Below are 16543 nucleotides of genomic sequence, written 5' to 3'. Positions count from 1 at the left end.
GGGGAATCGTAGCATTCAGAACTCCAGCGACCATAATGTTTCTCCTGTGGATAGGTGATATGTCTACTTTGTAGAACACCCGTTTTTAAAGAGCTTTGTTGTTGATTTTGCATTGGACACCGTGAGCTTTTATTTAGGGTTTTAGACCTTAAATCTGTCCTACTAGATGAACACTAAAAACTGGAAAATTGGAAACTTTTATGGGTGTAGATTTATTAAAACGCTCTTGCCACCTTATAGGTACTTAGAGAGCCTCATTTACGGCTACCCTCACAAGTGATCTGTGAGATTTTAAGAACATGGCGCCAAAAGGGACTGTCATGTGACAGATGCTCCCGCCGCTGTTTATAGAGTAAATGCCTTCCTGCCTGAAGTCAGGAAATATAAGGAAGGTTGAAGGTTTGCGTGATCTTGGATTATGACCCCCCCCCCCATCCTGAAAACCACTATAGGTTCCTAATAGATAATGCCAAATTAATTCCGCATCTGAAAGTTGCACAACATGTTGATATAAATGCTACCGAAAATGAAGTTTGTTTTTATTACATAATAGATTAAATGTGAATGACAATAATAAATATAAATGATAAATTAAATTATAATTTATTTGTTTTATTTAGCCACTGTTAATTTTTTAACACTACAACCAATGATAATTTTTTACTTGCAGCACCCTATGTGACCACACGGTGTGCTGTTTAGAGGAAACTAGAACAAAAAGTACCTTCTTTCTTTATAGCACCATCTAGTGTCAGAAATGTTTACTACAGCAATTTAATTTTTTTTTCATGTTTCTTCACCCTTAATTTGTGATGTAATTTGTGTAAGCTGCTTTGTTAAAGTTTGTATAATGATGTTTTATCCTTGTTACAGCACTGACAAGAGGTAACCGCACTGTCCTGAGTGTTAGGAGCAGTCAGGCGACCCTTACACTCTGTACAGAAACTGAAGTGGGACTGGTAAAGAAAATATATGGGATTTCTAAAGCTGATTTTTTTTTTTTGCCATTTACTTTGAATTCGAGTTTAGGCTCTAATCATTATCTGGAGGAGGCCTTGCTTGGGTGAGCCGGCACAATATGCCGCTTGCTCATTGCCTTGCATGAGAATAAAGGCAGCGATTAGTCATGTCTAGGATTAAGAGGCTGGACGCTTACCCAGGAACTGATAACGTTTTTTTTTTTTCATTAAAACCCTTTTAAATGCAGCTTTCATATCCAGATTTGTAGGATATAGCCCTCCAAAAGAAATATCCAGTGAAGAAAACTTAGAAAATATCTGTCGTTTTAATTTTTTATTTGAGAAATCAATAGTACACGTGAAAATAGGAAACTTTTATAAAATATCATATTGGAGAAATCTGCAGCTTTCTCCTGTAACAACTGTAAAATTTGTCTCCAGTGAATGCAGACTGTTCCATTACAGAGATAGGAGATGACAGTTGGTGCTCATGAAGTTCTATGGAGGAGGGAGGAGCTAGTGGAACACACAGACATTCTGCAGCAAGTTCTCTTGAAATGACAGTTTGTAACCTCTAGGTGGTGCTATTGAATAAAATTGAGAAAATCAAAGGCTTCTTAAAGGGATCACTGAAAAACCCTTTCTAGAATTCTTAACTCCGCATCCATGGCAAAAAAAAAGAAGAAAAGAATAAAGAAAATCCATGTATTTTCAAAGTACTCATTGACTTATATATATGAGCATGCTGATCATCATTTTTTCTTTTTGCACAGGAATATATTGAGACTACCATTTACTACCCCATAAGAGGACTGGAATTACATCAGTGCCTAATACTTAGAGGGATTCTCCACTTTAATTTAATTTTAGGAATATCTGATTGACACCATGGGCTGGGATCAGGGACTACCATGGCTCGATTTTTAGCCAAGCTGCTTTTAACCATTACAGCCACAATTTATGTTTTTTTCAAGTAGCACAGACTGGTTACTAGGAAGGCAATGCCAAGCAGAGAAGGCCAGCAACTTACAGTATAAAACAATCCGTAGGTCCCACCCAAATACTCTCTGGACAAACCCCCCTTCTTTCACTATAAGAGTATATTGCATTGCATTATGTGTCTAAGATCGCGTGTTTCATTGTTCTTCTATAATAATGTAGATCATAGTGCTTCTATAATAGGCTATTGCACATTGTCAGTATAAAATATTTTTTTCATAGGTTCAATGATATTGGGGCACTGTGACATATACTATTACTAGAATCAGAAAAGATGGGAACAGTGTCCAGTCCAGGTGAAAAAAGATAAAACTGCTTTATTTCCGCCATAGTACTACTGAGAAGGTGCGTCCACATCTAGTGAGTGCTGTCAGCTTCTCTCTTTTTATGCATATACTATTACTGGGGCGCTGTGACATAACCTGTTATTGTGGAACTGTGAAATACACTAATAGTGGGTGTCGCAGTGCCCCTATAATAGTGGGTGTCACAGTGCCCTATAATAGTGGGTGTCACAGTGCCCTATAATAGTGTGTGTCACAGTGCCCCTATAATAGTGGGTGTCGCAGTGCCCCTATAATAGTGGGTGTTGCAGTGCCCCTATAATAGTGGGTGTTGCAGTGCCCCTATAATAGTATGTGTTGCAGTGCCCCTATAATAGTGGTTTTCACAGTGCCCCTATAATAGTGGGTGTCACAGTGCCCCTATAATAGTGGGTGTTGCAGTGCCCCTATAATAGTGGGTGTTGCAGTGCCCCTATAATAGTATGTGTTGCAGTGCCCCTATAATAGTGGTTTTCACAGTGCCCCTATAATAGTGGTTTTCACAGTGCCCCTATAATAGTGGGTGTCACAGTGCCCCTATAATAGTGGGTGTCACAGTGCCCCTATAATAGTGGGTGTCACAGTGCCCTATAATAGTGGGTGTCACAGTGCCCCTATAATAGTGGGTGTCACAGTGCCCCTATAATAGTGGGTGTCACAGTGCCCTATAATAGTGGGTGTCACAGTGCCCCTATAATAGTGGGTGTTGCAGTGCCCCTATAATAGTGTGTGTTGCAGTGCCCCTATAATAGTGGTTTTCACAGTGCCCCTATAATAGTGGGTGTCACAGTGCCCCTATAATAGTGGGTGTCACAGTGCCCCTATAATAGTGGGTGTTGCAGTGCCCCTATAATAGTGTGTGTCGCAGTGCCCCTATAATAGTGGGTGTCACAGTGCCCCTATAATAGTGGGTGTCACAGTGCCCCTATAATAGTGGGTGTCACAGTGCCCCTATAATAGTGGGTGTCACAGTGCCCCTATAATAGTGGGTGTCACAGTGCCCCTATAATAGTGGGTGTTGCAGTGCCCCTATAATAGTGTGTGTCACAGTGCCCCTATAATAGTGGGTGTCGCAGTGCCCCTATAATAGTGGGTGTTGCAGTGCCCCTATAATAGTGGGTGTTGCAGTGCCCCTATAATAGTATGTGTTGCAGTGCCCCTATAATAGTGGTTTTCACAGTGCCCCTATAATAGTGGGTGTCGCAGTGCCCCTATAATAGTGGGTGTTGCAGTGCCCCTATAATAGTGGGTGTTGCAGTGCCCCTATAATAGTATGTGTTGCAGTGCCCCTATAATAGTGGTTTTCACAGTGCCCCTATAATAGTGGGTGTCACAGTGCCCCTATAATAGTGGGTGTTGCAGTGCCCCTATAATAGTGTGTGTCGCAGTGCCCCTATAATAGTGGGTGTCACAGTGCCCCTATAATAGTGGGTGTCACAGTGCCCCTATAATAGTGGGTGTCACAGTGCCCCTATAATAGTGGGTGTCACAGTGCCCCTATAATAGTGGGTGTCACAGTGCCCCTATAATAGTGGGTGTTGCAGTGCCCCTATAATAGTGTGTGTCACAGTGCCCCTATAATAGTGGGTGTCGCAGTGCCCCTATAATAGTGGGTGTTGCAGTGCCCCTATAATAGTGGGTGTTGCAGTGCCCCTATAATAGTATGTGTTGCAGTGCCCCTATAATAGTGGTTTTCACAGTGCCCCTATAATAGTGTGTGTCACAGTGCCCTATAATAGTGGGTGTCACAGTGCCCCTATAATAGTGGGTGTCACAGTGCCCCTATAATAGTGGGTGTCACAGTGCCCCTATAATAGTGGGTGTCACAGTGCCCCTATAATAGTGGTTTTCACAGTGCCCCTATAATAGTGGGTGTTGCAGTGCCCCTATAATAGTGGGTGTCACAGTGCCCCTATAATAGTTGGTGTCACAGTGCCCCTATAATAGTTGGTGTCACAGTGCCCCTATAATAGTGGTTTTCACAGTGCCCCTATAATAGTGGGTGTCACAGTGCCCCTATAATAGTGGTTTTCACAGTGCCCCTATAATAGTGGGTGTTGCAGTGCCCCTATAATAGTGGGTGTCACAGTGCCCCTATAATAGTGGTTTTCACAGTGCCCCTATAATAGTGGGTGTCACAGTGCCCCTATAATAGTGGTTTTCACAGTGCCCCTATAATAGTGTGTGTCACAGTGCCCCTATAATAGTGGGTGTTGCAGTGCCCCTATAATAGTGGGTGTCACAGTGCCCCTATAATAGTGGGTGTCACAGTGCCCCTATAATAGTGGGTGTTGCAGTGCCCCTATAATAGTGGGTGTCACAGTGCCCCTATAATAGTGGGTGTCACAGTGCCCCTATAATAGTGGGTGTTGCAGTGCCCCTATAATAGTGTGTGTCACAGTGCCCCTATAATAGTGGGTGTCGCAGTGCCCCTATAATAGTGGGTGTTGCAGTGCCCCTATAATAGTGGGTGTTGCAGTGCCCCTATAATAGTATGTGTTGCAGTGCCCCTATAATAGTGGTTTTCACAGTGCCCCTATAATAGTGGGTGTCACAGTGCCCCTATAATAGTGGGTGTCACAGTGCCCCTATAATAGTGGGTGTCACAGTGCCCCTATAATAGTGGTTTTCACAGTGCCCCTATAATAGTGGGTGTCACAGTGCCCCTATAATAGTGGTTTTCACAGTGCCCCTATAATAGTGTGTGTCACAGTGCCCCTATAATAGTGGGTGTTGCAGTGCCCCTATAATAGTGGGTGTCACAGTGCCCCTATAATAGTGGGTGTCACAGTGCCCCTATAATAGTGGGTGTTGCAGTGCCCCTATAATAGTGGGTGTCACAGTGCCCCTATAATAGTGGTTTTCACAGTGCCCCTATAATAGTGGTTTTCACAGTGCCCCTATAATAGTGGGTGTCGCAGTGCCCCTATAATAGTGGGTGTCACAGTGCCCCTATAATAGTGGTTCTCACAGTGCCCCTATAATAGTGGGTGTCACAGTGCCCCTATAATAGTGGGTGTCACAGTGCCCCTATAATAGTGGGTGTCACAGTGCCCTATAATAGTGGGTGTCACAGTGCCCCTATAATAGTGTGTGTCACAGTGCCCCTATAATAGTGGGTGTCACAGTGCCCCTATAATAGTGGGTGTCACAGTGCCCTATAATAGTGTGTGTCACAGTGCCCCTATAATAGTGGTTTTCACAGTGCCCCTATAATAGTGGGTGTCGCAGTGCCCCTATAATAGTGGGTGTCACAGTGCCCCTATAATAGTGGGTGTCACAGTGCCCTATAATAGTGTGTGTCACAGTGCCCCTATAATAGTGGTTTTCACAGTGCCCCTATAATAGTGTGTGTCACAGTGCCCCTATAATAGTGGGTGTCACAGTGCCCTATAATAGTGGGTGTCACAGTGCCCCTATAATAGTGTGTGTCACAGTGCCCCTATAATAGTGGGTGTCACAGTGCCCCTATAATAGTGGGTGTTGCAGTGCCCCTATAATAGTGGGTGTCACAGTGCCCCTATAATAGTGGTTTTCACAGTGCCCCTATAATAGTGTGTGTCACAGTGCCCCTATAATAGTGGGTGTCACAGTGCCCTATAATAGTGGGTGTCACAGTGCCCCTATAATAGTGTGTGTCACAGTGCCCCTATAATAGTGGGTGTCACAGTGCCCTATAATGGTGGGTGTCACAGTGCCCCTATAATAGTGTGTGTCACAGTGCCCCTATAATAGTGGGTGTCACAGTGCCCCTATAATAGTGGGTGTCACAGTGCCCCTATAATAGTGGGTGTCACAGTGCCCCTATAATAGTGGGTGTCACAGTGCCCTATAATAGTGTGTGTCACAGTGCCCCTATAATAGTGGGTGTCACAGTGCCCTATAATAGTGGGTGTCACAGTGCCCCTATAATAGTGTGTGTCACAGTGCCCCTATAATAGTGGGTGTCACAGTGCCCCTATAATAGTGGGTGTCACAGTGCCCCTATAATAGTGGGTGTCACAGTGCCCCTATAATAGTGGGTGTCACAGTGCCCTATAATAGTGTGTGTCACAGTGCCCCTATAATAGTGGTTTTCACAGTGCCCCTATAATAGTGGGTGTCACAGTGCCCCTATAATAGTGGGTGTCACAGTGCCCTATAATAGTGTGTGTCACAGTGCCCCTATAATAGTGGTTTTCACAGTGCCCCTATAATAGTGGGTGTCACAGTGCCCTATAATAGTGTGTGTCACAGTGCCCCTATAATAGTGGTTTTCACAGTGCCCCTATAATAGTGGGTGTCACAGTGCCCCTATAATAGTGGTTTTCACAGTGCCCCTATAATAGTGGGTGTCGCAGTGCCCCTATAATAGTGGTTTTCACAGTGCCCCTATAATAGTGGGTGTCGCAGTGCCCCTAAGCTGTACTTCTTTGTTCTCCTTGTTCTCTCCTGTGCCAGTCTGTGCAGTCAGAGGTACCTGAATACTTTGGATTATTTTGACCTTGAGGTGGCAGAGCGGCGAGGGCAATACATCACCCCGTGCTCTTCTTATCTCATTAATCAGCTTTCCTAATTAGATTTAGGTGGAGAATCTTCTCACCCCGAGAACCAGCCGAGTCCTCAGCGCCCGGCTGCCAGGAGGAGTTTGCCCATTTCCCTGGTAGTTAAATACATGACACTTCCCACTGTAGCGTCCTGTGTAGATCGTCTGCGGCCTCCATCCTCCAGGTCTCTCCTACGAGGAGCAGCCGCAGAGCAAATGTCCAGGACGTCATTAAAAAAAAATGTATATAAAATGATCATGTATTTAAAAAAAACCCATTGCATTTCATAATTTTGCCATATTAGTAAAATACAGAACTTTTTATACATTCTAGATCCATTTTGTGGATTAAAATGATCGTTTATATCATATTCCACAATCCGGTGTATAAGTCAATATTGATGGAGGTGGTGACCCTCGAAATGTCCCTATGACAACACTGAACTACCAGAACACACGTCGTGCACACTAATGGGCTTCTTATAATTTTTTTTTAATGATTCTCCTCATTCTCAGATGAACCATTAAAAGAAATTCTTGTTGGTTTTATTAATATTTCAGTTCTTGTGGCAAAATTATTGAGGCAGATGATTTTTTTTAAATTGTTTTTCCTAAGATAAAATTGATTCCTGAAAATGTAGTTGACCGGATCAGAGTATTGAGTACTGCGGGAATTTTTTTTTACATTTATTTTTCATTTTCATGAACCTTGTGTTATTAGTGTCATTAACCCCAATTTATCAGTCAGTGGTAGGCATTTACAAATTGTGGAAATTACATCTGTATAGCAGAGGAGGCGTTAAATCATAAAAAAAATGTTAATAAAAAGGCATTTTCTGCGCTTTTTACTTTATATGATTAATAAACTCGTCATCCTGGAATAGTCAGCACCGCTGATCGCTGCCCCCTATCTTGCTGTGATTTGGCACAGGGTGCCCTCTGCTGGTAGGCATAACTCATTACATATATTTAATCAGAACATAAGGACAGAAGCAATGAAATCTCAAATTATTCCCTCCCTTAGCTCTCAGTCAGGTATTACGACCAGATATTACTAAAAGACATTGATGTTAATTAGTTTGCACTGTAATAAAGGCTCAGACATTGATTTATAGTGTCGCTATGTCTAATAGGGGGCATTAGGGAGATTTCTTCTCTTTCCCTGGATAGGAGCTAATTTGAATACACAATTGGTCTTTTAAAGGGTTATTCCAGTCTTCCAACATGGAGAGTTCTTGTAAAAACAAGCACTTTTGCAATTTACTGCTTATTAAAATTTGCAGCCGTTCTTGAGATATTAACACTTTTTTCTTTTGTTTACAGTTCATCGCCTTGGACACCGACCACCGCTGCTCTCTAGTTTTTAAACAATGCCCTGAAACTGGCTGGGATTAGAAGGTAATAGAGTGCTACGGTGATCCAAGTTACCTTCGAAACAGCGCTTACAAGCTCAATAGTGAAGAATTTGTAAGCACTGTGCACGTTCTGCTGTCCAGCAGCGGTGGACCGTGGTCGGTCTCCAAGGCAACAAACTGTAAACAACAGAAAAGTGTTATTATCTTAAGAACGGCTGAAACTTTCAACAAGCAGTAAATTGCTTGTATCTACAAGATCTATCCGACAGTACCCGTTTATGATGATGGAGAAGAAAACCTTTTAAGGAAAGCGAGTGCTCCCCAGTGCTACTCTGGCACCTTTTAACAGGGAGTACTCCTTTATCTCCCACGCCGCCATCCCATTCAATATAAGGATTCAGGAAAAAAAATACCTGCAGTACTTCTATACAAACCCATGGGGAAAATGTATGAAAATTGGGTGCAGAGTACAAAGTGCTGTGGTCAGTAGCAGTCCGAATGATAGGTCCATGGGGCTACTGTAAAGTAATTAATGGCAGCATAGGTTAGATATCTGATCGCAGAATCATAAATATAAAATTGAATTAAAAAAAATAAAATCCAGAAAATAATATGCTTCACTATCTGGTTTTACTGAGCATATCTGTGTAGCATCCTTCTGAGACAATGCTTTAAATCCCCTGCTTTGAAAGTTTAAGAATAAAATTCTGGCAGCCTGCAGCCACCACTAGAGGGCGCTTACTGCATACTGTTAGCTTTGAGCTTTATCTATGCAATGTATGAAGTAGCTCCCCCTAGTGGTGGCAAAAATGTTACAGCATTATTCCCAGATTCATAAGTTAGCTCAATTATTTCCGCAGATGAGGTTGACCATGCGCGCCTCCCATTGTTGGACTCGAAAGTCAGATCCCCAGCGATCAGTAACATATCCTCTATCTTTTTGATTGTGGGAATAACTATTTTTTTTATTTAAAGGGGCTTTCTGTTACTTTTAGATTAAAAACTCCTCCTTTGTCTTAGGAGGGGCAACACCTGACACCCCCATTAGTCAGGGAGGATAATATAATAAGCTCTGTACACAATTTAGTGGCCATTCCCAGGTACTGAAGACCAGTTCCTACTAAAAATGGACAATCCCTTTAAGCCATTGTTTTCTGTAGCACATTGGCCAACAAGTAGAATCCGTATATTTTCGGCATGTGTTACTCTGCACCGGATTTTACCTGCTTCCACCATGTATATACAGTACAGTAATAAACCTCTCCTGCTCTCACCCGCTTTTTACAGGTGTTTCGTGCCCAAGAAACACATTTGGAAGCAATGTATAACTTGCTGATCACTGTGGCCTCCATGACAATAATGACATTTCTTCCAAAGATCCTGACCCGCACACTTTCCCCCCCTCTACGGTGGCATGTACCCGACTAGTGTGGGCTCTGCACCCGCTCAGTGTTTTCTCATTTGATAGCTGGATTTTGTATTACCGTTGTGCATATTTCATGGAGCATACCTGACCGACGTGTGTACGTTATAGGAGCAGAACGGCTTTTGAGAGGACGAAAACGGACGTCTTCAGAGTAAAAACGAATAATGTTGGACCACTCAAAAAAATAAGGTAAAGGCACTTAAAAGGGAAATGTGCTGTATTTTATTTGCAGTACCCATCAATAACCTCTAGATGGCGATATACATCCCCATAGCATCCAGAAGTTTGTGGAATAATGCGCTTACACGGCTTGATTGGGTTTTTTTCTTATAGCGATATTGCCTCTATGTAAAATAAAAATGCAAAAGAAAATAATCAGATACATGTGGTTTAAAAAATAATAGTGAGAAGCGAACATGCTCGGATAAAGTCTTATCTGAGCATGCTCATGTGCTAAGAGAGTGTTTTCGGCGTGCTTGAAAAATATGTTCGACTCCCCGCGGCTGCATGTCTCTCGACAGCCACAGCACGTGCAGGGATTGCCTAACAAACGGCGAAGACACTCGGTTAGCACGCGGAGCATGCTCAGATAAAAATATAACCTTTAAAACATAGCTAAACCATTGACATACTTTTTAAAATAATTTGTGTCCTATTAACTGCAAGCAGATTTTTGGAGGTCCGGGCCTTGAGACCCCCATAGAGAGGTGTACAAATACAATAGAAAACACAGGCTTTCTGTTAAAATAGATAATTTATGAAAATAAGACCATCCCATGCGGATCACAGTAGATCTATGCCCCGCCCATGAGTAACTTTAATCATCTAATTTATATGTTTAAACTTTAAATGTTTAATTTTTAAATATTAATTTAATTTAAAACGATGATATTATATTATATTAAATCTTTTTTTTTCGAATCTATTTTCATGGTTTAACTATTAAACTGAGGGTCTCCTTGTGATTCTGTGACGGGAAAAAGTGGGTTAGAATGCTGAATAGACCATGACAAAAATGTAAGCTCATATATATTGTCACCAAAGCCCACTAGTGTTTTTTTTGTATTGATAGAATTTTCCTTTACGTTGTTTTTACCATCACATTTATAATGATTATTGATCTGTGAGAGATATTCTAACTAGTGATGAGCGAACGTGCTGGGATAAGGTGTTATCTCGAGTGCTAACCAAGTGTCTCCGGCATGCTCGAATACTATGTTTGAGTCCCCCCAGCTGCATGTCTCTCCTCTATTTGCCTATTTGATGGACAATCCCTGCATGTGTTGGGACTGTCAAACAGCCGGGAGACATGCAGGGACATAATATTCGAGCACACCGAAGACACTTGGTTAACATCCCAGCATGCTCAGATAACACTTTACCCAACCATGTTCGCACATCACTAACTCCAACCCTTAGAGCTCCCATTTATTTATTTATTACTAGAATTGAGCACGATAACACAGGGATGAACGCAGGGTGGTACCTTGATCGTGTGATCGTCACCGACATGAATAGGCCTCATTTACGATTCTACTTCGCATGTAACAACTGGCTGAGCAAGGAGGATGGCGATGGGCTGTACGTCAGGGATCTACTGGGTAGCCTCAACCCCATGGATGTGCCCAAAGGTATGTGCGCTGACCATCAGCATCTCGTAAATCTTAAGGGTCCCTTAACTTCATTCGTCCAATTATGGTCCAACACTCTTAGCCCGAATCATCGGTTCGTCCCACCCGCTTCGTCTGGGTGCAGCCCTAAATTGTCAAAATCATAATAAGTTTCACAACTACTGCAGACGCAACCCAAGTAAATATCTTAGAAAAATTACCGATATAACGATTACTATAAAAAAAGGGCAAACTGAGTAAATGGGAACAAGAGCTAAACAGAACCTTCTCACCACAGAAACAGATAAAACATTGCTCGCCCGAAGCTTACACCAAGATGTGTCCGTGTACCTAGTGTCATGATCCATTCCGGAGTTTAGTCCTGTCTGCTCTTTCTCTGGATGGATTCTGTCAAGGGTTAACTTTGCTCTGCCTCATTCTGGGCTCGGGTTTGCTATTTAGCTTCCAGGTATCCAGAGGTTGGTGTCAGCTATAGCTCTGTCTTTGGCGTGTGAACCTGACTCTGGAAGTCCGTGATTTGTCCTACTGTGAACCCTGACTTGTCCTGTGTCTGTTATCTCCCCCTGCCTGCCCTTTCCCAGTGTCTCTTTGTTTGTCTGTATATCTGCTTGACTCCCTGGTTCTGATCTCTTGGCTTGGCTTTTTGACTCCGTTTCAGTTTGTCCCTATTGTACCGTATTTTGCCCGTCCTGGTTTACTGATCCCTTGCTATGTCCTGACTATCCATTCTGTCTAAATCCTTTTGTACTTTTGTGCTTTGACTTGGTTTTCCTGACCTCGCTCTTGCCACTAGGTGGCGTCTGTTCAGTTGCTCTGTGTGTGCAGTCTGGCTTCCCTACCAGGCTCCCCTGGTGGAGGTTGCACTGTACTGCACTGCAGCTCCATCTTTTTCCAGACAATATACCTAAAAACACTTAGTCCTCTTAGACATGTATTGGCCGCGGCAAGAATTCTGATTCCTACTTTCTGGAAATTTAACTCTCCCTCCTCTACTGCTCAATGGAGACAATTTTCAGACTTGAGGAACGTTCGAGCTGAGAACTCAAAAATCAGTCAAACTTTACAGAAACCTGGACTTCTTGGCGCCAATTTAAGATATTCACCCCAAGGACACCCACCCTGAAAGATATTCCATCTACCCCATCCTCACGTTAGTTATTAACCCGTAATACGTGTCATCAGTTCACCTGAACAACGTCTAAAGAATCTAAACTGGACCCTCACCACTTCTAACCCCTTCCCCTTGTCTGTCTCTTCCCCCACACCTGTTAATATCACCTGTTATATATTGTTACATATTCTATATTACCTCCCTTCTACTGGTGGCGTCCATCTTTTACTCATAGTTGTATTCCCAATTTGTTGGATGACTTATTATATGCACTTATGGTTGCTCTACTTCTACTTTTAAAATACCTTTTTATAAAAATCAAAATAAAAAGAATTTTTAAAAAAGGGCTCCTCAGGGGTGGGGCCTAATCTGAGTTTTCCTCTTGATCCACCAATGATATTCCGAGATTTGAAGTTATTCCTCAGAATGTATCTTAATAAAATTACCTTTAAGTAGATAAAATACAGTCAAATAAAATAATAATAATAATAATATGAATAATCCAAAATGTAACAAATGATTAATTACAATAAATAAAATATATCTAGTCCACAGGAAATAAATTGTTGGTGGTGCTTTACCAAACTTTGGTTAAAACAGTAGATCAAAATGAGAAAATGAGAGGGACTGCCAGCACACTGAGGTATCAGATTACAGCTACGTATTGAAGTCTATAGGTAGAGAAAGAAGGAGAGAGGAGCTGATTGAGACGCACAGAACCGTGATGCTGCTTTCTAGTAAGTGTTTTATTTCACAGGTATAGCTGTGTAAAGCCCAGAATGTTGCTGTTTCTGAAAATGTGCTGCAGAAAGATAGAAGAGCAGGAATCCCTCATGGCTGTGTGCTGCGCATGAGAGGCAGCATAGCAGCCAGTCTCCACCCACTAGCTCAGAGGCAACTGAAAAATTGAGATGTTACCTGCAAAGGGGAAATATTATTAAAAATGCCAGATATAGGGCATAAAATGGCCAGATATGGAATTATCCCACGTATACAGTAACACATGACATGCTAAAAGGTCTCATGGGTACAATTTATTCACTTTTCTCCCCATGTCCTGTTTTTCTTGTAGTGAATAAATATATTGCCCGTGTGTTTACTGGCTCCGCCAACGGCAGCGGAACAGATGCTGATGTGTTCCTGAATATTTTTGGTGAAAAGGGAGACACAGGTACGTTAAAGTATAATTTTTTTGTCTTTTGTTGGTGTAACTTTATAAACTGTATTCAAGATATATTCAACATACAGTATAACAGGAGTCTGGCAGCTCTGGGTGCAGTCCCATGCAGCGCGGCTCTAGGCAATGGAAAGAAGGGACAAATGAAAAGGTGGATAAAGTCAGCGGCTCCTCATGCTGTATGGCCAACGATGTATTTAAAAATACGGTAGATACTTTCTTCTTGAACATTGTAGTCATTTAGTAAATGCATTCCATTACTTATCTCGTACCAGTACTGACAGCCTGCATTATACTCCGGAGAACCAGTTACCATGGGATTGTTTGTATTGAGATCAGTCAGCAAGTCAGGCACATCCCTAACTGCAGAGCTGAGCTCCTATAATTCAGCTCTACGGGACCAAGTGTTCAGACAATGCAAATAGTCAGCTCAATAAGAGAGCAATGCAGGATCAGTAATGTAATATGTGTACACAGTGACTGCGCCAGCAGAATAGTGAGTGCAGCTCTGGGGTATAATACAGGATGTAACTCAGGATCAGTAATGTAATGTATGTATACAGTGACTGCGCCAGCAGAATAGTGAATGCAGCTCTGGGGTATAATACAGGATGTAACTCAGGATCAGTAATGTAATGTATGTACACAGTGACTGCACCAGCAGAATAGTGAGTGTAGCTCTGGAGTATAATACAGGATGTAACTCAGGATCAGTAATGTAATGTATGTACACAGTGACTGCAGCAGCAGAATAGTGAGTGCAGCTCTGGGGTATAATACAGGATGTAACTCTGGATCAGTAATGCATGTACACAGTGACTGCACCAGCAGAATAGTGAGTGCAGCTCTGGGGTATAATACAGGATGTAACTCAGGATCAGTAATGTAATGTATGTACACAGTGACTGCACCAGCAGAATAGTGAGTGCAGCTCTGGGGTATAATACAGGATGTAACTCAGGATCAGTAATGTAATGTATGTACACAGTGACTGCAGCAGCAGAATAGTGAGTGCAGCTCTGGGGTATAATACAGGATGTAACTCTGGATCAGTAATGCATGTACACAGTGACTGCACCAGCAGAATAGTGAGTGCAGCTCTGGGGTATAATACAGGATGTAACTCAGGATCAGTAATGTAATGTATGTACACAGTGACTGCACCAGCAGAATAGTGAGTGCAGCTCTGGGGTATAATACAGGATGTAACTCAGGATCAGTAATGTATGTACACAGTGACTGCACCAGGAGAACAGTGAGTGCAGCTCTGGGGTATAATACAGGATGTTACTCAGGATCAGTAATGTAATGTATGTACACAGTGACTGCACCAGCAGAATAGTGAGTGCAGCTCTGGAGAATAATACAGGATGTAACTCAGGATCAGTAATGTAATGTATGTACACAGTGACTGCACCAGCAGAATAGTGAGTGCAGCTCTGGAGAATAATACAGGATGTAACTCCGGATCAGTAATGTAATGTATGTACACAGTGACTGCACCAGCAGAATAGTGAGTGCAGCTCTGGAGTATAATACAGGATGTAACTCGGGATCAGTAATGTATGTACACAGTGACTGCACCAGCAGAATAGTGAGTGCAGCTCTGGAGTATAATACAGGATGTAACTCAGGATCAGTAATGTAATGTATGTACACAGTGACTGCACCAGCAGAATAGTGAGTGCAGCTCTGGGGTATAATACAGGATGTTACTCAGGATCAGTAATGTAATGTATGTACACAGTGACTGCACCAGCAGAATAGTGAGTGCAGCTCTGGAGAATAATACAGGATGTAACTCAGGATCAGTACATCATAAGTAATAATAATTCATCTTGAGCATAGTATAAGCTATAACATAGAGTCAGTGCAGGATAAGCAATACAATTTTTTTTGCCATCTGATACTATGTTGACTAATGTTACTGTAAAATCAATCAAAAGCTTTTAAAGCAGATCTGTTCATAATACAAACTGAAAAATAATTAAATTGATCTCTTGTTGGACCTGATGAGATTGGGTTTGTTACTGTCGGAATCAGAATGGCTGTAGGACACTTATTTGAACATTTTCCCACCTAATATATAAAAGAGCATTTTATAAATGTTCAATTTTATTTCAGAATTATACAGCTATTCTAATATGGACTGTTATAGTAAGTACACCAGACCCATAAGGTCTAAGAGAGCTATATAATGTATGCAGTTTAGCTTTAAAACTTTACAACGTGCAAACTTTCTTCACTGTACCTTGAGCTGCAGTACCACCTCCTGCCTTTATTTCTAGTGGCGCTGTTGCTCCTAATATCAAACACAACTACTTACTGTGTAAGTTTTTCTCAATTTTTAGTTTTTTATTACTTAGAACGCTTTTTATTTTCAATATATTTTTTTCAAAGCAATTTGATTAGCTCTCTATAATTAGCAAGTATGATGAAAAATGAAATCACTGGTTTGTAATGATGGCGCGGATAACGAAGGGGTCGTACAGGTGATTCTCTTATTCTGGGGCTGATATTCTTACTGTTATTGTCAGGAGAGAGAAGATTGGACAATGATAAAGACAACTTCGAAAAGGGGGCGGAGGACAAATTTACCATCGATGCGCCAAACTTAGGAAAAATTCGGAAAATTACAATTGGTCACAATAACAAAGGAGGGTCGGCTGGATGGTTCCTAGAAAAGGTCTGTACTGGGGAAATACTTGCTTGAATGGCGGGTGTCCGAATCCAAAGTTGATCGGCTCAATGTAGGCACTACTGTGATTGTGCAAGTGCCACATTTTTAGGGAGCCTCTTCCACCCCCTGGGTCCTACATGGGGTCAGAACTTATACTGAGGCATGAAAAAATTGATTTAAAAAAAAAAAATTGTACTAAAAATATTTATTTGAGCATGCATGATCGTAAGTCTTACACAATCACCATCCAATTCAAAGCTGGGTGCAGCAGTGAGCATCAATAGTGACACCATAGGCCGGGCGTAACAGGCGTCCTGTAGGACAAGCTGCAAAAAAATTGGACCTGGGCCTCTCCCA

At 42.0% G+C, this 16543-nt stretch overlaps 1 protein-coding gene across 1 annotated transcript in view; it reads left to right on the top strand.

The window, feature by feature from the left end:
• The window catches only part of LOXHD1 (lipoxygenase homology PLAT domains 1), a 269874-nt gene that overhangs the window by 66555 nt on the left and 186776 nt on the right, over positions 1-16543 (top strand). The window contains exons 9-12 of the mRNA XM_069746857.1: positions 9696-9776; positions 11034-11218; positions 13402-13500; positions 16044-16192. Of these exons, the coding sequence (XP_069602958.1) occupies positions 9696-9776; positions 11034-11218; positions 13402-13500; positions 16044-16192 (514 nt within the window). The remainder of the gene's footprint in view (positions 1-9695; positions 9777-11033; positions 11219-13401; positions 13501-16043; positions 16193-16543) is intronic.

This window comes from Ranitomeya imitator, chromosome 1 (genome assembly GCF_032444005.1).
Source record: "Ranitomeya imitator isolate aRanImi1 chromosome 1, aRanImi1.pri, whole genome shotgun sequence".
NCBI lineage: Eukaryota > Metazoa > Chordata > Amphibia > Anura > Dendrobatidae > Ranitomeya > Ranitomeya imitator.
The sequence above is the reverse complement of the archived record's forward strand: the minus strand, read 5'-3'. Positions and strand labels throughout refer to the sequence as shown.